Raw genomic sequence first — 25,736 nt, 5'->3', positions numbered from 1 at the left:
GCATGTGCAGAGGCAATGCAGGTGGCCTGCAAGGGCTGCTTAGCAGCCTCAGTCCATCCCTGCCAAGTTCCGTTGTACAGATTCAGACTCAGTCACACACAGATATACAAGTGGAGGATATGAAATCAATTAGTGCATTCATTAAAGCGGTTTTCTGGCATTAGTTTATAGCTAAGATGCGCATGCTAGCGAAAAAGATGCTCGACGCGAGACGAGTCGCACGGGACCTGGAGCGCTGAGAAGGGCTGTTTGGCGTGACTGTGGTAGTAGTGTATGAGGACACATCTAGGTGCATTAAGATATGCAGAACTAGGTCATATCTGACTATGTACCCTGCAGAGGGTTTGTTAGCTGACAAATTCAGTGAAACTTGCAATTTAACTAGGGTTGTCCATATTTGTTCATACAATGTTAAATCCTGTATGTGCTTTATTCAGGTGTTGATTAAAAGATCTACAGTATTTAGATGCAGTACAGATGTGTCCACATACATCTTACTTCCTTCTGCGTTAAACAGTCCTTCTGGTCACACCATAGCGCTGAGCGTCTTTTCATGCAACTTTTTACCTTCAAATGCGTATTATTTGCTAAGAAATGCGAATAGATGCACAAGCAGCTTCAGTTGATTAAAATTATTTGCAGCATGTCTATATCCAACCTTAACCCTAAAAATAATGAAAAATTATGAATAACTACGCTTTGACCTTTAGACCCTGTCGACCATTTGCATGTCGACCATCTGGAGTCCACTTATTTGCTATCTATCTAGACACTGTAGAGCTTCCACCCCTGTACCTCTTTATCCATGCACACAAAATGCAGATCGATACCTTCAGTTTGTTCACATTACTTTTTTTTTTTTTGTTTACACATTTTTCTTCCAGTGAATAATTTACTAACAATAAACATTTTTTTCAATTAGCCTATTGCTCTTCAGAACCATTTGTGTTGATGTTTTGACACTACTACTACTTACTGTAAACCTCCTATATGCTACTTATCAGCCAGATAATGTTTTCTTTGTTTCTCATGTTATATCTGTCCTTTCAGTTGTGTGGTGTGACTATGTACAGTCATTGATAACATGAAATAATGATAACCCTCCATTCTGTTTAGTGTATATTTCAGGTATACTGGAGCTATATGACTTGCTGAGGGGCTAAGCCATGTTATGCTGGGGATACTCTGCTTTTGGACAACTTGGCTTCAATCATGGATCCATAACCATTATCCCCAAACCCAGCACATCTACATTCTGCCTGGCTAAGTGTATCAAGGAGGTGGCCTGCGGGGAGAACCATTCTGTGTTCCTGCTGGAAGACGGCCAGGTTTATAGCTGTGGCTACAACAGTGCAGGACAACTCGGCCATGAACGTGAGAATGGGGCGCCAGGTATTCTCAGTTATTCCGTTTATGCTCTCAAGATGTTAATAGTTTCACTTTGCCCACATGTATGTATAGTATAATTATCATTTCTATAGTCATTGTAAGAGTAGTTTGGGTGATAAATAGGGGATTAAAACTCTATCTGGATTAAATTTTACAAATCGTGTGGGTAGGTAATGGACCTAGTTGCTTACCATTTAGTTACATATTACAGGTCCTGGTCCTCTGTTAACCAGGTGACTGATTCAGAGGTAGACCCATTGTCGATGTTTGTGCAGTTGAGCGATTATCTGCTACTGCGCATGTGCAAGAAGTTCTGGAAATCCCTACGGAGCACGCATACAACGGAGTGTATGCAGAGATCGCTGTTGCGTACACGATCGCTTCCATTTGAGCTGCTGGCACAAAACCATGGTTGTTCCTGGGAGGTGACTGGGAAACGGCTTGAAGTGCTCACAAAAAAGGGCACCTATGGGTATGTCAGTTGCGAGTATCACGGGTGTGCATAGCCGCAGCCACAAAGGCCATGGTTATAGGAAGTTCAGAAGGAGACCCTGCGTCAGCCATAGGGTGTTATCAATGTCGCTGGTCATAGCATTGGTGCACTGATCATGGAATCTTTGAGTCCACTGACTGATTTGCACTGTTCAGACATTGAAAGTGGTCATCTCGGGGCTTGCACTGTCCAGTGCTCACTAAAGTAGAAGGCTGAGACTAGCATTTGCGTATTATCATAGCTCCGAATACAAAAGAATTGCAGTCGCACATGCATTAGCCTCTATCTCTTCATCATGCCATATGTGTCAGTTTACTAACAAGTTTGTGATACAGGGTTGTAAATATTACATATGAATAGAGTGCAGAGATACAAACTTCTGTATTTCTACTACCAGGTTTATGAATTGTTGCAGGCAGCACCTAATAATGATTGTTCTCATAGCAGTATTTTGCTTTTATTGACATTACTTAAGATGTTAAATGCAGGATGGAGAAAAAAGATGAAGACTCTCTGTTCTGCACAGACTGAAATAGCCATTGTATTTTTTCAGGTCCTGTAAATGCTTTGTCTGATCAACACATCATTCATGTGGCATGTGGACAGTCCCATAGTGTGGCACTCAATAACCAAGGTCAGCTCTTCTCATGGGGCGCTGGGAGTGAAGGACAGCTGGGCCTGTCCACCACCGAACAGTCCATTCCAGTACCAAGGTATGAACAGAAGAAAGAAGGGTTATAAAACATATTAATTAGCAATTTATAACAAAGGTTCCTAAGGGGAAACTCTGGATCCATAGTTACCAATACCATATAATGCCTAATTCTGTATATGCATGTCTCTTAATAGCGTGAATTCTGGGAAAATAAACCTTCTAGCCCAGGCATGTCAAACATGCGGCCTGCATAAACATTTTTTTTTGAGGCCCGACAGTGTGGGCCCACTTATATATATTATGCGTCCCACACCCATGCCAAGATCAGAGCTCCGCTCTGTTCGGGCAGTGTTTACCTCTCTTAAAGCTGGCAACACTGATCGCTTCAGAGGCCAGTGTTTCCAGTGATGCAGGTGACGTTGTGACATCACTCACGTCTCCTGCGATGAGAGTAGCCTGCCGCTGATCCAGTCAGCGGCATCGTCTACAAAGGATGGTGGGAGCGATGACTGCGTGGGCTGGAGCAGTGCCCAGCAGCCATTGTGAAGAAGTGTAAGTAGTGCACAGGTGAGTGGGGTCAGTTCTATACTGGGAGGGGGCACAACATAACGGGCTCTGCATTAGGGGCATTACTGGGGGCTCTGCATTAGGGGCATTACTGGGGGCTCTACATCAGGGGCATTACTGGGGGCACTGCATAAGGGGCATTTCTAGGGGCATTACTACAGGCTCTGCATAAAGGGCATTACTGGGGGCACTGCATAAGGGACACTACTAGGGACATTACTGGGGGCATAACATAAGGGGCATTGCTGGAGCACTGCATAATGGGCACAAATTCAGGGGACATTGCATAAGGGGCTCTAATACAGGGGGGAATTGCATAAGGGGCACTACTAAAGGGGGCACTGAAATGGTTTTTATTAACAACAAACCTTTCAAAATTGCATATAAGACTTTTTTTTTCTTTTTTTTTTTTTTTTGTTGCGACTCACGCACTCTTATGGAGCGTACACACGGTCAGATTTGTCAGACTTGTCAGATTTGTCAGATGAACGACTAAACGATTTGGACGATTTGACCAAAGTTTTGAACGATTTGGACGATTTGAACGATTGAACGATTTTTACCTGCATTAAAATGAATGGAATCGTCCAAGTCTGACTGCAAACCCATCAGATGTCAGATATCGTTATCTGACAAACGGGAACGCGCATCGTTGATCGTCCATCGTTCAGGCATGTCAGATATGAACGATTTTTCATCAGATATGAACGACTGAACGATTTTTAAATCGTTATCGTCCATATCTGAAGAAAAAATCTGATCGTGTGTATGCACCATTAATGGTGCATACACACGATCAGATTTTTTCTTCAGATATGGACGATAACGATTTAAAAATCGTTCAGTCGTTCATATCTGAAGGAAAATCGTTCATATCTGACATGCCTGAACGATGGACGATCAACGATGCGCGTTCCCGTTTGTCAGATAACGATATCTGACATCTGATGGGTTTGCAGTCAGACTTGGACGATTCCATTCATTTTAATGCAGTCAAAAATCGTTCAATCGTTCAAATCGTTCAAATCGTTCAAAACTTTGGTAAAATCGTTCAAATCGTTCAGATCGTTTAATCGTTCATCTGACAAATCTGACAAGTCTGACAAATCTGACCGTGTGTACGCTCCATTTGACCTTGAATATTCGGCCCGGCTGGTATTTTGAGTTTGACATGCCTGGTGTAGCCTAAGGTTTTCCAATGTTACAAAAGCTGTCTTTGAAAATTTGGAGCAAATGGGATTCATAAATCCACAACAACCAACCTGTGTATAATTGTGTTATTTATATACTCCTTTAACATTTTATTTTAGATTTTGTATTTTAAACAAGGTTGAGCACAAAGATATGAGAACATATAATTGCAGTTGGATATTGCACATGGCATAATAATCACAATCATGATATTGCAAATAAAACATATCAATGGTTCAGTGTTGTAATGTAAGCATTGTGCATGGAGAAATTGTGCTGCCTGGCTATGTGATGTCACCCACTGTTCTATCTGTATGTGCTTCCCATGTGGTCACTGTCCATAATTTAGTGGATACTCTTTGCAGTTCCAGTGTCAATTAGAAGATGGTATGGCCCGAATAAGTAGTTCCCTTTCCAGAAGGTCCTTCCTTACAAGAGCAGCATTGAAATGACTGAGGAGGGTGTATTAGGTCATAGAAAGCAGTACAATTTTTTTTTTTTTTTTTTTAAACTGGATGTTGAACACACAAAATGTCCATTGTTTGCCATTCATACAAGGTGCACTTGAGCCACAGTACTATGTAGGAAAGCTAAGAGGACCACTATTGGTGTCCAATAATCTGTTTGCCAAGTTTGGGCCTGATTCAGACCCACTCGCAAGCGGCTGAGCAAAGGACTTTCCTTTCAAACTGCACGCTCGTATAGGCTGTGGGTGGTGACCCACAGCTATACGAGCGTCCAGGAGGACGCTCCATTTTTATGGAGGGCGGCCCTCATTCAGAGCGTGCGCTCTGCTCAGAGCGTACGGCTCTGAATGAGGGCCTTAGTCTTTTCCCTCTATCAGGATGCTTTCCCTGATCTCCCCAGAAAAACAGGAAGTTTTCTAGGAGCTCATGTGATCAGTATTGGGGAAATAGATGGTAGAAAGCATAAATATGTGAGTAGATGGTGCAAATTTCTCCTTCATCCACCAGGGAACACTGGAGAATGAGATACAGGGGTATAGACTGGTGGACGAGTGGAGCTGGCACTTGAGATCTTTAAGTGTGAGTGACTCCTTCCCCAGCAGCTCCAGTTTTAGAATTGTGCCTGAGAGAGTCGGTCACTTGGGGCTGAGCTCAGCCCACTCTTAGTCATTTTTATTTTAACTTTATTTTCATAGCTTCCCACAGCATTGAGGACAGGCTGACAGAGTGCTTCATCTGTTAGTCTTTTTCACGGAGGCATCAGGAGAGACCTGCCTCCGCTGTTCTAGAGTGGGTGCCCGGGTCCCAGGCACCCTGGCAGTAGCTCAGAGAGGAACACGCCACAGCTTACTATAGAAGCTGCGTCTGTGCTACCCCATGCCTAGTCGCAGACTAGTACTCTACATGTTATTCCAAAGGTTTGACTATATTTACTGTTGGTATAACAATGCTTATACCTTTAGTGAGTAAAATACAGCATTATGTTTCTACTGGAATGATTGGACTCTTTCCCCTAACACATAGATTGTTCGATGTTGTTTGGTATATGTGTATTATATATATATAATTATATATATATATATATATATATATATATATATATATATATATATATATATATATATAGATATGTACATCTCCACTGGAGCACACTTCAGTTACTTGATGTATCTAGTCAGGTCACTCCCCTGACCCAGTTCAGTTTTTCCTATGGTTTCCTTCTCTTCCCTCGTGAGTATTGGGAGAATTCTTTGTGTTTTTAAGATTGTGGTCTCTTAGAGTGACCGCACAGCCCCTGTCGGGGGGGCCATGTGTTAAATGAAGTTTTCCACATTGTGATAGCTTGCTCTGTCCTCTCCACACATTTATTATAGTATATCTCTGTCCATCCTTCGGGGAGGGTCTCCATTATGCAGTGTGGAGTATGTGTGTATCCATCCCAATACCACGCTGTATGGTCTGGTCTCCCCCCTGAGCCAGTTGCTTTAGACTAAGATCTTCTCCGCCTCCCATGAGAGCACATGAAGAATTCTAGCTTTACGCTTCAGACTGCGGTACCTTGATATGTCTCCACTAACAACTCTCCTAGTTTTTAACAAAGGGCGAGGGTTTTACTGATGCTGCTCCAGTCTACAGGTTGTAAGACGTACGGTCTCAGTCGACCTACGGAACCTATTGGTACTCTACCTGCATGAGGATATGGGCAATGTTGAACACAGGAAACAACAAAAAGTAATCCCCCAGCACACTGATTGAAATCAACAATAAGATTTGAAAAACTACATAGTGGTAGATAATTCAGAGATCTCAGTTGCTTATATTTGCAAATATATGGCTAAGCCTCCGGGCCGCGTCACGGCGTCTCTGATACCGGAGGTCCCTATCACATGGTCAGAATCTGGGGTGCAGAACCCCAAAAAAGCCGGCGATAGCCAGCCACCCCAGCGAAGCACACCAGTGAGAGACTAAAGTGTTAGTACAAGATTAAAGCAAAAACTATGTGTTAATAAGTGAAAGGTGTAATTAAAATGCTAAGAAAAATATATATACACAATAAAATAGAAAAAAATATATTAGAAAGTGTGAAAGTGCTAAATAAGGTGTTAATGTTTGCCTCACCAGAGCAGCCCAGCCACACCAACCCCAAGGGGCACCGCACACCAAACTCATCCCCAAAACTGATAACTATATCCAATTTGGGTAATAATTGCCCAATATAAGGCCACATGATAATGGCACATACAAATATACCTGAATTGAGAGCCAGCTTATCTTGGAGTCACCCCTAAGTCCTCCTAATGGCACTACAAGAACCAGCATGCTCTCCTAATGCCATGCTTTAATCTTGTACTAACACTTCATGCTAATGTGGTTTTGGGAGGGTGTGAAAGGAGTGGTAAAAATAGGATTTTAGTAATTACCAGTAAAATCCCTTTCTCCGATTCCACAGGGGAACTGGGGCTTCTGGGGGATGGAGGGGGAGGAGTCACTCACACTTAAAGATGTAAAGTGCCAGCTCCACCCGTCTATACACCAGTGTCTTGTTCTGCAGTGTCCCCTGTGGAATGGGAGAAAGGGATTTTACTGGTAAATACCAAAATCCTATTTTTACCATTCCTTCCACACCCTCAAAAAAACCACGTTAGCATGAAAGGATAAGAGCTGGCTTATAGTATAGTCTATCTGTTCCCTAGTCCTTCAGTGAGCGACTGGTGTGAATAGTTGGAAACTGTGGAAGTTCATTTTTTTGGCATCTGCCCTGATGTTGTTCTACTGTTTAAAAAAAAAAAAAGAAGAGCGTTCTGGGCTCTGTCTCTGCAGGGCTGTAAGTAGAGTGCTTCATTTTTCTCATGTTTACATAGTGTTTAAAGAGAATGCGTTAAAAGTGGCTATTTTAGGGTGAGCCACTGTGGCCTGAGGGGATATACTTTGGGGGGGGGGGGATAAGTCTGAGCGCTGAAGAATAAGAAATGCTAGAAGTGAGTAGAAGAGATAAACATGGGCCTATAATTACTGCAGGCTGTTAATCCGTAATGGGGAGAGAAAATGCTGTCTATGGGCCTGATTCAGACCCACTCGCAAGCGGCTGTCCGCTCGCAAGTGGGTCGATGTTGTGCTCTGCGCATGCGCACGACGGCGGGAGCTCCGTCGTGCGCATGCGCCAGACGCGACGAGCGAAGGACTTTCCTTCGCTCGTTGTGTCTGATCAAAGGGGGCGTGCTGTCGATGTTGATTGACAGCACGCCCCGTTTGGTGGGCGTGCCGGGGGCGTGCCTCCCTGACGGGGGCGTTCCCACGGGAACGCCTCCCGTCAGAAGCCGGCCCACTGACATCACTAGTGATGTCAGTGGGAGTGATTTTGGCTCTGATAGAGCCAAAATCACTCCGGGGCTTGCGGTTGAAAACCTCAACCGCAGGCTTCGGCTCGCAGTTTCGATGGTCGCGATGGTCACGACCATCGCGGCCATCAAACTGCACGCTCGTATAGGCTGTGGGTGGTGACCCACAGCTATACGAGCGTCCAGGAGGACGCTCCATTTTTATGGAGGGCGGCCCTCATTCAGAGCGTGCGCTCTGCTCAGAGCGGACGGCTCTGAATGAGGGCCTATGTTCTCAGTGACACAGGTACAGAAGAGGGGGACACAGTGGGATGCAGAAGTCACAACTAAAGGAAAAACCTATGTCTGAAAACCAGATTATGAGCATAGTGACCAATGGTTAAATGTGACAGTGGTAATGAAGCTGTCGTTACTTTAGTTGGAGGAAAAGACTAAATCAATGTTAATGTAGGAAAAAATGTTGGGCCTGATTCCGATGTTATTGCACAGCCACAGGGAAGCGGCTGTGTAATCCTGTCCAAGTAAAATGCAAATGCAGCAGGAGGTGCCTGTAGGAAATAGACAACTCCTGCATGCATCTGTGATCCTAGTGCAGCGTCCATAGATGCTGCTCAGGATGGATGGATGTTGCCCTTGGCCAGTCTGTGTAAGCTGAAGCTTACTCCGCCTGGCAGTTGAAACCCCTCTGCCAGGTCCGGGAAGTCTGCGGGCTTGGCATACCGGTTTTGTACAACGTTCCTGGTCGCTGCCCCCAATGCTGGGCTAAGGGGGGACTGAGAGCGAGCATGGACACAGAACACTGACTGACACCATTTCATTTGGTGTTCATGCTGAAATTGGGACAAAGCTCATTCCGTTTCTTAATGGCTGGCATCTACAATTTTGATCTACTTTCTGTAAATTCCTGTTGATAAATCCCTTTCAAAATTTATCCACAGGGTAATTTGGTCTGTGAAATTCTTACATGTCACTTTTAGCTGTTCTAGAATGTTGTAGCTTAATGTTTGTGCTACAGTATAATACCATTATTCTTTTCACAGGTTAATTAAGAAGTTAAATCAACAGAAAATATTGCAGATTGCCTGTGGCAACCAACACTGTTTGGCTCTTTCAGATGGTAGGAATACAAGCAATATTGTGTGTGTATGTATGTGTAAAATATATATATATATATATATATATATATATATATATATATATATATATATATATATATATATATATATATATAGTAAAGGGTCGCAGGCCGCACTCGGAAATAAATGCCAGTACACAGCTGGTTACTTAAACATCAAGTAACCAGCTGTGTACTGGCATTTATTTCCGAGTGCCGCCTGCGACCCTTTACTATATGTTGGATCCGGACTATGGATACCTAGGAGGGCACCGGCTATTGGTATTATATTTGGAAGGGAGTGCTGCTCACCTGCATTGTGTGTGTGTATGTATGTATGTGTATATATATGTATATATATGTATATATATATATATATCTGTGCAAAAGTATTAGGCTGGAGCGGAAACTTTTATAAAGTAAGAATGTTTTCAAAAATAGAAATATTTCTAATAGTTTATTTTTATCAAATAGCAAAATGCAAAGTGAATGAACAGAAGAGAAATCTAAATCGAATCAATATTTGGTGTGACCACCCTTTGCTTTCTAAACAGCATCTATTCTTCTAGGTACACTTGCACAAAGTCATTGATTTTGTAAGATTATAGACAATCATGCCAAACAGGTGATAAAGATCATCATTTTCATATGTAGGTTGAAACAGTCATTAACTGCAACTGAGAAAGCTGTGTAGGCCTTAAAACTGGGTGAGGAACAGCCAAACTCTGCTACAGAGTTGAGGTTTCATGCCATAGGTCAAACACCATGGCAAGACTGAGCACAGCAACAATACACAAGGTGGTTATACTGCATCAACAAGGTCTCTCCGAGGCAAAGATTTCAAAGCAGACTGGGATTTCAAGATGTGCTGTTCAAGCTCTCTTGAAGATGCACAAAGAAACGGGCAGTGTTGAAGACCGTAGACGCAGTGGTCGCCCAAAGGAAACTTCAGATGAAATGCACATCCCTACTGTTCGGAGAAGTTTGGCCAGAAGTGGTATTCATGGAAGAATTGTGGCCAAAAAGCATTACCTTCGACGTGGAAACTCGACTCGACAATGCACGAAAACATAGGAACTTTTAAATATTTGGCTGTAATGGAAGGCAGCTTGTTCGCCGAAGGGCTGGAGAGTGGTACAATAATGAGTGTCTGCAGGCAACAGTGAATTTGATGGAGGTTCCTTGCAAGTTTGGGGCTGAATTTCAGCAAATGGAGTTGGTGAATTGGTCAGGATTAATGGTGTCCTCAATGCTGAGAAATTCCACCAGGTACTTATCCATCATGCAATACAATCAGGGAGGCATCGGATTAGCTCCAAATTTATTCTGCAGCAGGATAACGACCCCAAACATACAGCCAATGTCATTAAGAACTATCAATGTAAAGAAGAACAAGGAGTCTTGGAAGTGATGATATGGCCCCCTTAGAGCCCTGATCTCAACATCATCGTGTCTATCTGGGATTACATGAAGAGACAGAAGGATTTGAGCATTCTGTGGTTAGTTCTCCCAAGATATTTGGAACAACCTCCCTGCTGAGTTCCTTCAAAAACTGTGTGCAAGTGTACCTAGAATTGATGCTGTTTTTGAAGGCAAAGGGTGGTTACACCAAATATTGATTTGATTTAGATTTCTCTTCTGTTCATTCACTTTGCATTTTGTTAATTGTTAAAAATAAACTATTCCAATACAGCAATATTTCTTCAGTGGACTCGGCCCAGGAATCCTAACACTAGTCAGCCCTGGGCCTATAAGCTGGGCGACTATTTCACCGTCCGGCTCAGTTTCCCCAGTGTCTCTGCAGTTCTTAAACCAGCTTCCCACAGGTGTCTGTAATCAGCTGCCTTACCAGGCACTGATTGAGGCAACACCTGAACTGGACATAACACAATCCTAATGCCTTTGGAGTTCTGGATATTCCACATTTACTTCATGTGGAATTATGCTGACTCCTGTTCCGAGATAGGAGGTCGGGCTCATGCAGTGAATGACGTTCAGTGAACGCCGTTCAATGCGGGCACCGCAACCTCGACGACCTGAAGGTCTGAACGCTAGATGTTCAGTTTTTCAGGTCGCCTAGTGGATAGGCCCTTAAAGAGAGAGAATTTTATGTGACTATTGACTTAAAGGTGCAATTAACCAATATGTGCTACATATTATGAGGTCTCAGATTGTTTAAAGAAGGTGAGATTGGTAGCTGAATTCACCGTTTGCTAAGCAATCAAAACACTTCTGATGTCTTGCTGCTAGTTCCAGGGCTGGTGTTACCTTTAGGTGACCTTTACAATCGTTATTCAAGGAATGATGAATTCTTTCACTTTATATTCCTGCTAGAGAAATGGTCTCTTTGACAATTTGGTTATATTGGATTTGATGACTGTTCGTGTCTGACCACTTTATTTCATTGTCCTAATTTCAGATGGCCAGTTGTTTACATGGGGACAGAATAGTCATGGACAGTTGGGTCTTGGCCAAGGATTACCCTGTCAGTCTGGCCCCCAGCGGGTGAAAGCCTTGGAGGGGATACCACTGGCTCAGGTCACTGCAGGAGGTTACCACAGCTTTGTCTTGTCCCTCTCAGGGGCTGTATTTGGCTGGGGAAAGAACAGCTCGGGACAGCTTGGCTTGAATGACGAACAAGGTAGAGTATAGTGTGATGGCTGTTACTGGGAAGAACTAGATTCTTGTTATAGGCCATGCTTGTAACTCCTCAGTATATATTAATAAATAGATCACTTCTGAGCATTTGTTTATTATCTAGTTTACATACATACATACACGCAAAGTTAGTAACTTAGAAATCCTTACCCTGTGTCATAAATGCTGGGTTTGACATTGCATTCCACAGGGCAGATTGTGGATAGTGTAGGCTGGCGGTAAGCACTTCTTTGTTGCTCCATTTGCTTACATTAACAGGCAATTATGGGAAGGAATGCGTGGTTATAGCAACCCACAATAGGATATTTGTACTTGACCATTTCTTCCTATAAAACTTAGATTTGATATGTGACTGCTGCTATGGGTTGTGATGCAGTAAGCCACTGGATAACATGTACACAGTGATTGTGCACTGCTGACGACACTAATTGCCCAACATCCTTTTATTAATTACCTGATCTATCTAAAAACTGGTGTCCCAGGAGACAGTTTACACCCTTACCCATTGTAAGCGATGCCCTAAGTATGGAGTGACGCAGGTACATCATGTGCACTAAATACCTTACTCTATTACTTTCGCAGTCCGAGTTTCTCCATGTCATGTGAAACCATTACGCAGCCAGAAAGTTGTGTACATCAGCTGTGGGGAAGAGCATACAGCTGTCCTGACAAAGGTAATTAATGGAAGCCGACCATCTACTCTGCAGAATCCAATCTAACCTGGCTGACCAGTTGTTCTGAATAACATTTTAATGCCCCAGTTGCTTCTTACAGAATGGAGGACTTTTTACATTTGGAGCTGGGGCCTGCGGGCAGCTGGGACATGATTCACTTCATAATGAGATAAATCCTAGGCGGGTACTGGAACTAATGGGCAGTGAAGTCTCTCAGATTGCGTGTGGAAGGTGAGATTACAAAATTCAATCACAATCCTTTGACAGGAAAGTCTTTAGCAATGATAAATATAATTAGATCTAGGTAAATACGCATTACTTGCTCACTTAATGCAGTATTTAACAGAGTAATGTATTAGAGTGATTGATATAGCTCTGAATCATAGTATGTACCTTTGTGTGAAATACAGGTTGTTGTTTTTTTGGCTTGTTTTGGCAAATGCATAAAACTTATTTTTCAGTTTGGCCTATCCACATGCACTCAAACACCAGCCATTTTATGGTTTGGGTACATTTTGCGGCGAGCCATGGAAAGCTGTACATCCCAGGAAAGCACATGATAGGATTATTTTGTTGAATTTTATTGCGGCTGCCGTTCTAGCAGTTATTACATTTACGCATTTGCAAAATATCTACATTAATTTTGCCATAATGTTAAATTGGATTTGTTATATGGTAGTGTTCAACTTTGTAAACTTGTGAGGTAAATTACTGGTCAGAATGATTTGGTCACTCGTTTTTACAGTACATTTACCTAATATTTCAGAATTGCTGCTACTCCATAAAATCGCCTCTACATGACAGTGAAGGGCCCCCATTTCTTATAAGACAGCAGACTGCTGACTACATAAAGTTACAAAGCTTAAATGTGATTACTGTTAGACAGGCCTACTGTTTTATACTGTCTTCATTTTGTTAACGATTCTCAAGGTTAAGGATGATTAAATTGTTGTTGAAATTATACTGTAGCAGGCACAATGGGAACATTTTAAAGTTTTCTTATATCAAGCCGAGTTGTGTAAATGCTACTTTGGGAAACATTAGGAGGAAAGTGTAATAGCCTGGCTGCTACATGCAGGCATCAGAGTGAATCCAGCAAGTATGCCCAGTTTTTTTTAAAGAACAATAATTAAAAATGCTAAATATTTGACATTTTCTTTGCATGAAAAGGTTGCAGTGGTGTTGTGTGAAAACTTTAGTGCAGGGCTGTAGACAGCCAGCACGGAGCCCCATTACTATCTGGGGGGGGTGGCCTAATCGCGGGAGGCATGACCTTGCCCCCTTAGAAAAAGCACTATTTGCAGCGCGGCTTCACTAAGGAGGGGGGCGCCGTGAGCCCCTCAGCCCGATGTGCAATCAGTGTGATTGCTACCCTTCACAGGCAGGGGCGATGATACTGCTGCTGCTTACCTCCCTGGTCTTCCAATGCAGCCCAGCACACAGCAGCGTGTGCTGGGCTGCTGATAGATAAGAGGAAGGAAGGGCGGCGTCAGACCCAAGCCCCCACCGGGCCCCTCCAACAAGCCTGGGCCCATGTAATTTGTACCCGCTTCCTCCTCTCAGCACCTCCGCTTGAGTGATATCACGATTTATTTAGCACACACAGACTAGTCTTACATGCAGGCTCACCCTGATGAGACTGTAGCTGTATAGTTTTATATATTGCTGCTAATTTAGTTATTCACTTAAGTAAGGGATCTTGACAGACTGTCACAGAGCAGTGGCAGCATGCAGTGAGCAAGCTCTGTATACTTTTCTCTTTAGCTGTTGAGCTGTCACCTGACATTTTAGCGGGAGGAGAGATCTTCCATCCTATCAATATTTCTTTCTTTCTTTTTGATCAGTAAGGCAATCCCTGCTTATTGCATGCAGAAGAAAACTATAATTCAGTGATTCCCAAACTTACTTGAGTCATGGGTGCCATCAGCTAAAAGTTAATATATTTTACTGAAATTCTCAAATTAAGTAAATTGTGCTTGCCCGTATTCCTTTAGGTTCAGTTATTTGGTGATGGACAGGGTTGCGCTAATGTATGTGCACAAATGTTATGGTCGACAGCCGTCAGCACTGTCACAAGGACCATAAAAAATTTGAATAGGTACTTTACAACCAAATCGTGGCACCCTTGCAGGTGCCATGCGATACCCCAGGGTGCCACAGCGACCCAGTTTGGAAACCACTGCTATAATTTATAGCTTTGTTACTTTTAAGTAGAAATAATTGTGCAGAGGGACATTTTTAAACTTTTGATATTACTATGAAATGTATTGTACATTAAATGTTCTCATATTTGCACCAGCTCTAATGTCCAAATTTAGCAAATCACTCCTTGTAATGGGGCCAATGGAACATCAGTTTTGATCGATGTGGATGAATTGGTTATACAATCACTGTCTGTGTGTGTGTGCGTGATCATCATATAAGTGCACTAATTGGGTCCCCAATGTAACAAAATTAAACATACAGTAAGTCCTGCAACTCAACATAATGGGCGGAATTAAATTGTTTCTACCCCCCTTCGCACCCGACGGAGCTATTCAATTGTTGCTCCTGTCGGGCGCGATCAGCTGCCAGCGCTCCATTTCATCTCGCAGCCCCAGCGGGGTGTGAGCTGAAATGTGCGAAAAGTGACCTGTTTGGGCGCCCCAAACATCACTTTTCGCGGTCCCGCCCACCACTTTGGTTGGGGGTAGCTACTTTACGCGGCTAAACCCGACCACTTTGGGCGCGAAAAACGGCAGCAATTGAATAGCGCCCCGCGATCTCCTGTCACTTTAGACGAGAAATCCGGACCGCGTAAACAATTGAATTCCGCCCAATGACCAGAAATGTCCATGTGAACCTATTATATATCTGAGACATATAGGAATTTACATGTGACTAGCTAGTACTCCTGTCCTGCTAGAGCCACGGGACACATATGCATTCTATTGGTACTTCACCCAGGTTGCATCTTTCATATGGCATTGGTGGCTGAAAAACATAATGGCTGGAAGTGTCTAAAGGTGTGTACACACCTGACAGATATATCTGCAGATGATGGTCGTTCATACACACTGAACGACCATCTTCAGCAAGCTGCAGCGGGTAGGGGGCGTGGCCTAATTGCGGAATGCGTGGCCATGCCTCTTCCGAAAAAAAACCTCGAAACATTCGGGTCGCGGTGCTGAGGAGGGGGGGCACTGTGTGCCCCTCAGTCCGGCGCGCAGCCAATGCGGGGAGCGATCACGCTGATCGCTCCCCCCCTTTGGCATAGGAGACTGCTCAGGCTGCTGCCTTAGCAGCCTCCGACAGCCTCCCAGTGCAGCCCAGCACACAGCAGCGTGTGCTGGGCTGCTGTCTATGGGGAGCTGTGCCGGACCTGGGTAAGTAGGCTACCCCCCCCCATCCTCTCTGCACCCCTGTGTACGGTCGATCGGCTGATCACCCATACCCACTTGCCGATGGACAGATATGTCTAGTGCACAGCCAAAGCGATATGTCTGTGAACGATGTTGTTCACAGACATATATCGTCTGTACACACGGGCCGACGGGGGCACGATATATTGGCCGATCAATTGATCGGCCAGTGTGTACCCAACATAAGACAGTGGTTCCCAAACTGGGGTTCCTCAGGACACTTGCAGGGGTGCCTCAGGTTGGTGGTCCAGCACCAAATCAAATTATTTATGGTCAATGTAATGTAAATATGTGGACAAACAGAAGCTCAAACCTGTCCATCCCCACATAACTGACCCTAAGGATGACAGGTAAGCACAATTTACTTCACTTTACTACTTTACTAAATTTTTTATGAATTTCTCAATAACAGACGTTTGGCTTAGGGGTGCCGTGAAAACAATACTGATACTCTAGGGTGCCGTGGTTCAAAAAAGTTTGGGAACCTCTGGCCTAAGTCATATAAACAACTTCTGATGTGATGTGAAGGTTATGTATTCCTTGTGCACTGTTCTGAGAACTTCATTTCATAAATTTGTCAATTTAACAATTTTTGTAACCAAGTATGACATTTATATAAAGGTAACTGAAACTGAGTTTTATAAAGATTTGTATTTAAAAAAAACTAACAAAAGGGGCTTTGGAATACTGGAAAAGTGGTCAAAGTAAACATTACTCCCAAACTCCTTTTTGTTTATAGAGCTTCAGTAGACCTATTTTGTGATGGATATGTTGTCTTTGTTACTTTTGACTATCACAGTAGCTGAAAAATTAGTCCTGGGGTATATTTACTAAAGTGCGGGTTTTTAGAAGTGGAGACATTGGCCATAGCAACCAATCAGATTCTAGCTAATATCTTCTAGAATGTGCTAGATAAATGTTAAGTAGATTCTGATTGGTTGCTATTGGCAACATCTCCACTTCTGAAAACCCACACTTTAGTAACTATACAGTACACCTAGGAGTGAGTGGCTGTTTGATGGGTGGAACAGATGCACAGTAGGGCATTCCAGGTTTTTGACCTACCAAGCCAACACATTGCTGCAGCGGTGTTCAGGTCTGCTATGGTTGTGTCTGTCAGAAAACACTTTGCTACTAAAAAAAAAACTTGAATTAAAGACTAATTTACTTGCAGAGGTCACTGTTTTGTGAGCTAGGTCCACTCATTGTTGGACAACTGTTTGCTTCATATGATCTTGACAAACAAGGATTTTGTTTTCTGCTTATTATCTCTGCAGGAGAATTGATCTATCAATAAAGCTAGTAGCAAGGCTATTGAACTTACCTGCTGGACTCTGTATGCCTGCTGTCATATGCAGGCCTGGCACATGCCCTCTTGACTCCATGGGCAGCCTCCATCCCCCTTTCCCGTGGGGCAGCACCTTCCCTGAGATAGATGATAAATTGTTCCATAGCTCAGTTACATTAGAAATTAGTAATATTATTTCTGTCTTCAGCACATTAACATGCATATCTCACTCCTCCAGACTGCACACCATCGCTTTTGTGCCTGCTTCAAGTGTCCTCTATGCATTCGGATGTGGTGCACAAGGCCAGCTTGGCACTGGACACACAGATAATGTGATCTGTCCGACAGTAGTGGAAGGGAGGTGGGCCACGCACCACCTAGAGATCCCACCTACAGTTGGTTAGTATATTTTATTTAGCGGTATCGCCTTTGTATGTTCTGAATTATTAATTCTTTAATCTATCCTGTCAAAGATTACACCTTGGCACACTTCCCAGCAATGGATATCTCCAAATCATGGGCATGACCAAAGTGGGCCTTGCTGCGTCCACTAGGGGTCATGTTCATTTCCTTGTGGGTGTTGCCATTTTAACGGGGCATGTCTAGAGCTTCCAAAGTGCTAAAACCACCCCTGATTTGCAACTGGTGCAGGAAATACCTCCCAATCTTTCTGCAAGTCAGGTGAAATGCGACGACTGTAGAAACAAGAGACGAACTCCGTAAATTGCTGCTGTCCTGCTGAAATCAGGTCATTGGGGAGGTATGCCTTGGTGACTCTGGCCCTGATTCAGATCCGGTCACTCTGACAGAGCGCTCGCTCTGAATCAGGGCCAGTTTTTTTTTTTTTTTTTTTATGTAGAACGGCCTCCTGGCCGCTCGCATAGCTGTGGGTGACCACCCACAGCTATAGCGAGCGGCCAGGAAGATGGTCGCGATGGTCAAGACCATTGCGACCATTGGGCTTGCGACGAGACCCTTGTGGTAGGGTCTCGTTACCGCAAGCCCCAGAGAGATTTCGGCTCTAACAGAGCCGGAATCTCTCCACTGACATCACTTGTGATGTCAGTGGGGCCGGCCCCAAACTGTAGGCGTTCTCATGGGAACGCCTCCGTTTGGGCAGCCACCCCCCCAGCCCGCCCACCAAAGGGGGCGTGCTGTCACTCAACATCGACAACACGCCCCCTTTGGTGCGAGGCCCGGAGCGACGGTTTGGACGTTGCTATCTGGGTCTCGCGCATGCGCACAACTGAGCCGGCTCTGTCGTGCGCATGCGCTCTGGGACACTATCGACTCTGTTGCGAGCACTCAGCGCTTGCGACCGGGTCTGAATCAGGCCCTCTGTTACATTGATCATCTAATGTACTTATAACAAAAACTGACCATAGTAGACATTTGAGTAAAAGAGCCAGTATTAGCTATGGAGACTGTAGTGACCATAAATGGATTCTGTTAAACGGACACAGTATATCGAACATCAGTTAAGCTGGGTACACACTACATAATGTATCGCACAATATATTGGTCCAACGTGGATCATATACATCGTATAGTGTGTATGCCCGATCCATCGTTCATTCTATTGCCACATCTGCTGTTTTGCACGGCAACAGGGGTGCCGAGAGGGGAGGGGAGCGGGTACTATTTACCCGGGCTTCCAGAGGGGCCCGGCGGGGGCCCGGGTACAGCGCCAACACCCCCCGCCCCCACCCTTCCTCCCTACCTCCTCCCTCCCTCGTAGCAGCCCAGCACACAGCGTGTGCTGAGCTGCAGTGTGAGATTGCTCTCGGCTGCTAAGCAGCAGCCACAGCAATCTCCTATGCCTGAGGGGGGGAGCGATCACACTGATCACACCCCCCTTCCCTGGCTTTGTGCCGGGCTGAGGGTCTCAGCGCTCCCTCCCCGGCACGGAGAGGCGCTGTAAAAGTATATTTTATTTTAAATTTTATTTTCAAGGGGGTGTGGCCACGTCCCCTCTATACCAGGGCCCGGTGGCGCTCTCTACGCCCCTGCACGGCAAATAGGACAATGCAATGAACAATGTAGTGCTGTTTACATGTAGCTTGTAACAACACATCACGTCATTGTACACCAGATCACGCAGTGTGTGTATCATTGCATTACATTAAATACAGTCAAAGTTGCAGTTTTACACCTTGTTAATTCCATGTTGTGTTGAGTAAGTCAAATGTATATATGCGTGGTACTCTATACACTGGGCTGCTGGTATGGGCACAGATAAGTTAGGTGTAGATGGTACCTTTTAGCTGAGACGGCAGCTCCAGCAGATCTTCTTTCTTATCTGACAATGACTCCACAATCTTCATCCACCTTAGGCTGTAGCAGAGAGACTAGCACCATACGCACAGTAACATGACTTAACGTGACAGTCTTGATAAATAGAATAATCACGTAGATTATTAAATCTGAGTAAGGATACAGGTACAGTGAGGGTCACAGTATGACAAAAATAACAATCACCATATTACAGCACAAAAGAAATTTAGGAAATTGAACACAATAGTTTGCAATATGGTAGTTAATAAGCAATGGGCAATAACTCTTTCTAATAGTGAAACTGCCTGCTGTATCTTACCTGCTGCAGTACCTCCTTTTAGCTGTAAATAGTGAAAATACAGTTTCTCTATTGTCTAAATATACTATACTCAAAACACAAAATAACCTTGACAAAACACAGATATGAGGTAATACAACACAGAGTATTACTCAGCAGATTTTGACAAAACCTCAAACTGTTCAGTTATTTATTTTAAAGGTGCACACAAAGCTATGTCGTTGGAGTACTCTTTTGGATGGTCACTGTCCCGTATCATGCTTTTATTTATAATCCACAACAGCACAAGTAGTAGGATTAGCATTTAATGCTGGTGTTTCCTGATTCCAGAGAAACAATAGCTTTGGTTTTCCGATAAGGCACAATAAACACAGTTCCACTTTTAATACGCAATTATCTTTAGCTCTTAACAGTGTCAATGATTCTCTCACAAAACGGCATCCTCTCTCTCAAACATGGTATGTCTCATGTTGTCTGAACATTCAGATATCTCTCAATATATTTCCAATAAGTCTCAGCAGATTTCAGTAGCGCTCAATAGTTCTCATTATCCTCCCACTGTTCAAATACTTAAGCGTTTCTTGCTTGACATATGTTAAATTAAAAAAAGTAATTTTATTCATATTCAAAATCCTAAAGTGCCATCTTTCCACTAAAACTATAGTACTACAGTGCCAGCTGCAGCTTACTGCTCCCTGCCCTTTCAGTACATTTCACTTTATAGTTTAACAATGTACTTGTTTATATTTATTTATTTCTTCCCGTAATTGCCATTATCCTAACTTATATTACTTGTGTGATGCTTCCCCCTCGCTACACAGATACGTCGTCATACAACATTATCAGACACGTCTTCTCTGGATGGGATAAAACAATTGTGCTGTGTTCAAAGCCAGAGGTGAGAGTCAAGATTTTTATTTATTCTTTAATCCGATTTCTATCTTCAACCTGAGACCTTTGCGTGAGAACTTCAGTGATCATGTATTCAGAGAGACCATTCTTTTACGTGTAACCTTGAAATAACCATGTATTTTATAATTACTAGGATGTATTTTAAGTAAGTCTGGGGCTTTTTGTCATTTTCCAGCCAGAGCAATGACTCAGTGGCAGGTGTTTATCAGTGACTTTATTTTTGTGTGTGTATATGTTCCATGGCGGAAATCCCTGTACTTTGTTTTTTGTTTTCAAAACTGAGCAAATCATTGCATAATTTGTGTTTATAATGAAAGCAATATAGATCTATATAGCCGCAACTATCAAATATAGTTTAGCATGTACATAATACCTTTCATAATAATAGACCTAACTGAGCTCTCTCATAACTATGCATGGGCCTACCTGCCAGTAAGGAATCCAATGGTCACCTAGGTTGCCCTTTAGTGATGGGACTGACCCTTACAAATGGGAAGGAGCTTGGCTATTACACATGCAAAAGATTTGCATTAAGATTCAAACAGTTTATGCAGCAAAGAGAGGTTGGGGAACCACTTATGGAGAGCGGGGATCTGTGAGAGAAGACACACACGTGCCTCTCTGTATCCACCTTCTTTAGTATGACATTTATAAATCCAATACAGAGGAATGCCATATAAACACATATTTATAAATGTGTTGTAGAACGTCACAAAAAATCTATAAAAATGTAAGTATTAAAGTGTGTAAAAGAACTGTATACAGTATGGGTGTGTCTATGTGTGCGTGTATGTGTGTATATATATATATGTATATACAATCTATCAAGGTGTGTGTGACTTCTGTTGAGGGTAGATTGTTCTCTTTGTTTTTTTAATACCACTCCACATATTGATGTATTTTTTTGCATCAGCTCTTATCAGACAAGTCGTGACTCATCCCATACTAAAGGGGCACATATTGCGCATTCCATTTCAGCAGTGACATTAATTTCTAAGCGCAGTTTACCCATTTTTAAACAAAAATTTCAAATATTCAAATTAATTGAAGCTCTAAATGAGACTGAATTGAGCAATATTTTAAGAGAAAGCTGAAATGTTTTATTTAATAAAAAACTTGGTTCCAAAAGAGTAGGAAGTGGGACTAGCACACGTCTAGTTTTGCAGAGAGTCAGCGTTTGGTTTGATTTGTGCGGGGCAGACCATCTAGGTGCACCAGTCCAAAACCAAGGCTTATTGACCTGCTCATCCAGCGCAGTTTGTAAAATCATCTGTTTTTTTTCTGACCGGAGGCTCGTACAAGGATGATTATTAGAACATCCAGGATTTTGTAGTAGACGTTGAGAGCAAGGAAAAATTTCAAGGTAACAGCATGGGATGTTTACTTCTGGCAGGGACAAGCCTACAGCAGCAATGGAAATTACTTTGTCAATGTTATAAACTTTAAAAGTACGTACTTTTTAAAAGTAGAAATAGTGGGCTTGGTTAACTACTTGTCTCTATGTGCTGATCAGTGCAGAATAAGCACTTGCCATGATTAGTCATTCAGGTTATTTTTCCTTATATTGTCCAAGTACAGAGCACTGCTAAATAAGGCTCTGATTGCAGGAACTGTGAAATGATGAAGTGATTGAATAAGACACTAATCTGCCTGTGCTCCCGTTACCTAGTGTGAGTCATGCCTGGAATTCTGTGTCAGTGCTTGCATGTTGTGCAGTCCTCACATGACCACACTAATAGAAAATTCCCTACTTCCCAGGTGTCGTATTCTTGATTATATTGCTATTCTATATGGTTAAATAGAGTTGTTATTTAGGAGTAATGTATTCTCTTCTTCTTTTTTTTTTTTTTAAAGAGCAATAAACCTAAAAAACAGACCACACAGGAAAAGACCTCCTGTCACATATATAATGTACAAAATATTAATGTTCGCCATGCAAGAAGAGTATTTTAAATATATCTTCTATATTTGTTTAGCTACCTGACTGCATTGTTCTTTTATTAGACCTATGCATTGAAAGTCTGAAGTAGTTGCAAGGTAAAATATCTCCTTCCATACTTCTCCACAGTCTCATCACCTTACCACAAGTATCTTTACCTGTGGTAAGTTCCTAAAATATAAATGTATATAACTATAATGTGTGAAGGTAAGCCATAGCTATTTTGTATATCTTTTTAGCATTATTGGTGGATTTACATTACATCCTACCCAAGTTTTAGATTTTTCTATAGGTAGTCTTCTTTCCGCTTCCATTGATGACCTTTGTCCTTTTTTAGAACCCCAAACCAACTGATGATTTCCGCTTCTGCAAAAACAGCAATTACACCAGCCTGATAAACAATGAGACCATTGATGTGTGGAGGCAGAAGGTGTTGGACAATAGTAATTCTAATACAATCAAGTATGTATCCAAGCAAAGTTTCTTTCTTCTACATAGTATAATAAATAAATGGACACTGGGCCTGATTCCGAGATTTACACGATGCTGATATTTATGGCGATTGAGCGAGTTTTAGCCATTGCGCAAGCGTGTAAACGTACTGTGCTCGCGCAGTGACTGGTTTGCGATTTCACTCGTACAGGGGGATTTACTCGCAAAGTGAGTGACAGGGAATATGCTTTTGGGGGAGGTAACCGGGTGGGGGCGCTAAAATGCTGTTTCATAAATTAGCCATTACGATCTCCTTCGCAGCATGAGCGCTCAGTAGAGGCGCAGTGTTTGAGACAGGTCAGACTTCACTCAGAAGCTGCATGGCTGTCCGTTCTAAGTCAGTGTTCCCAATGTTTACGTGATGCATGTCGTCAGACAGATATGAGAAGGCAGCAGTGGGCGCTCCTATGCTCCGGTAAGCTTTGGAAGACATTAGCATATTTTTGCATTTGCAATCCGGGAGAGATTGCAATTGTGAATTCCTCGGAATTAGACCCACTGTTCATGTAGCCACTGTAGCCATATAGTATGTGCTTGTATGACTAATGCATTGCTACAATGTAATAAGGACATGCAGCTACTGCAGAATCAACCTGCCTAAGGGGAATATGCTTTTTAGGTTATAAAATCATAGACATGTTGCCCTTTCTTGCTTGATGCTACGTACAGTATACACTGTTATATAATATGCTGATCCCGTACCCATTATGACCGCAGGGTCCTGAGAGTTCCGTCTGGTCTCGATACTCGTAAATGTGTATGTCAACAGCCCATCTTGTGGGCATGATTATCCTACAAAGGAGTCCTTCTAAAATGTGCATTCCATGTCTCCTAATATTTGAAGTTTGGGAATGGAGCCAGTGTGGACATGCAGATGCTATTTAGCAGTGTCCCCATCTATAAAACGTTGGATAATTATTGCAAACTGGGAGTATCATGCAATAGCAAAAGGAAACAACCGCACCAGTCTATGACTTCTTCAAATATTGCTTTTGATTTAATTTATCTGATATTTACTGAAGATGTGCTACCCACTATGGAAGAATATCAGATGTTGAAAGGCAAGGATAGTGATACGGAGCACTGGTCACACATAACCTTAATTACAAAATTACAACAAAAAAAATGCAAAAATTAATAAATTATTTCAGACATTTCACGGGAAATGTCTATACAGACAGAAAAGGGGGAGGTTAAACAATATTATTATTCATTAGGGTGTATATACACAAAAGTTTATATTACGTGATACCAATAATTTTAGTAAAATCTCAAAACATTAGCTGCACTGATGGCAGCTGTACCAGGATAATGTGTCAAAATTCTGCAGTATTGCAATTGTTTTCTGTAACCGAATGGATTCACTGTATCTCTTTCAAACACCACATCCTCCTGCTGATCTAAAACAACATTAAATACACCCGGGATGTTAGTATCCCGGCTGTCGGGAATCCGGCGCTCAGAATGCTGGTGCTGGAATCCCGACAGTAAGCATGAGGGTTAGTCTTAAGGTGGGTACACACCTGACAGATATATCTGCAGATGATGGTCATTCATAGACACTGAACGGCCATCATCCGCTTGTGCCCTCGGGTCCCGGCAGCCGGGGTCGAGACCCGATGGACGGTGGGCGGGTCAAGGGGCGTGTCCGCCCCCTCCTCGCGGCTGCCGCTGTGTGTGTACGGGTGGTGTGCCGACCACCTGTACACACCTGCCGATGGAGATATGTCTGCAGACATATCTCCATCGGCTGTGCAGCACAGCCAATGCGATATGTCAGTGAACAACAACGGTCACCGACATATCGCGGGTACACACTGGCCGACAGGTAACAGATATATTGGCCGATCAATTGATCGGCCAATGTATCTGTCAGTGTGTACCCAGCATTAGTCATTAGGGGGAGGGTAAGGGTTAGGCTGCGGGGAGGGAGGAGTAGGGGAAGGGGAGTATAATTACCTTTTTCTGCCAGAATTGTGACCCTGTCGGATACCGGCTTTGGTATACTGAATGCCGGGATCCTGAGCATCAGCATCCCAAACACAAAACTATACACCAGTGATTCCCAACCTCTGTCCTCAAGGCACACTTAACAGTCCTGATTGTAGTGATATCCATGGTTGAGCACAGATGGTTAAATCAAAATAACTGAGGTATAATTAAGTCACCTGTGCTCAAGTATGGTTCTCCTTAAAACCTGGACTGTTAAGCTGCATACACATGTAAAGATTATCTGTCCAACTAGTTGATTGGTTGGAATAAAAATCTGCTAAGGTATGAAAGCAAATGACAATCAACAATTTGCTCCCAAACACCGGAAAATTGACAATAACTGTTTAGGTCAAACATTTAACAAACTTGCCTGACGACCATTTCCATCTGTTTTCTGGCATTTAGGAGCAAATTGCTGATCATCATTTACTCCCATACATTACCAGATTTTCATTCTAATCAATCAACTAGTTGGCTGGTTGGACAGGTAATCTTTACGTGTGTATGCACCTTTAGTGTGCCTTGAGGACCGTGGTTGGGAACCCCTGCTATACACCCTTATTAGCTACTGTCTGTGTTTTCATTTTTGTTTCT

General features: G+C 43.0%; 1 protein-coding gene across 2 annotated transcripts in view; it reads left to right on the top strand.

Annotated features, from left to right (window-relative positions):
- The window catches only part of LOC148535178 (putative E3 ubiquitin-protein ligase HERC3), a 97,633-nt gene that overhangs the window by 14,301 nt on the left and 57,596 nt on the right, over positions 1 to 25,736 (top strand). For both annotated transcript variants that reach the window (XM_088464441.1, XM_088464442.1), the window contains 9 exons: positions 1,117 to 1,392; positions 2,436 to 2,595; positions 9,141 to 9,217; positions 11,634 to 11,855; positions 12,455 to 12,546; positions 12,647 to 12,777; positions 17,474 to 17,634; positions 20,629 to 20,705; positions 22,996 to 23,120. In XM_088464441.1, the coding sequence (XP_088320567.1) occupies positions 1,167 to 1,392; positions 2,436 to 2,595; positions 9,141 to 9,217; positions 11,634 to 11,855; positions 12,455 to 12,546; positions 12,647 to 12,777; positions 17,474 to 17,634; positions 20,629 to 20,705; positions 22,996 to 23,120 (1,271 nt within the window). In that variant the 5' untranslated portion in view covers positions 1,117 to 1,166. The remainder of the gene's footprint in view (positions 1 to 1,116; positions 1,393 to 2,435; positions 2,596 to 9,140; positions 9,218 to 11,633; positions 11,856 to 12,454; positions 12,547 to 12,646; positions 12,778 to 17,473; positions 17,635 to 20,628; positions 20,706 to 22,995; positions 23,121 to 25,736) is intronic.

The sequence above is a fragment of the Taudactylus pleione genome, unplaced genomic scaffold (genome assembly GCF_031769625.1).
Source record: "Taudactylus pleione unplaced genomic scaffold, aTauple2 ptg000055l, whole genome shotgun sequence".
In the NCBI taxonomy this organism is placed as follows: Eukaryota; Metazoa; Chordata; class Amphibia; order Anura; family Myobatrachidae; genus Taudactylus; species Taudactylus pleione.
Note: the sequence above shows the minus strand (reverse complement) of the source record. Positions and strands in the feature narration are given on the sequence as shown.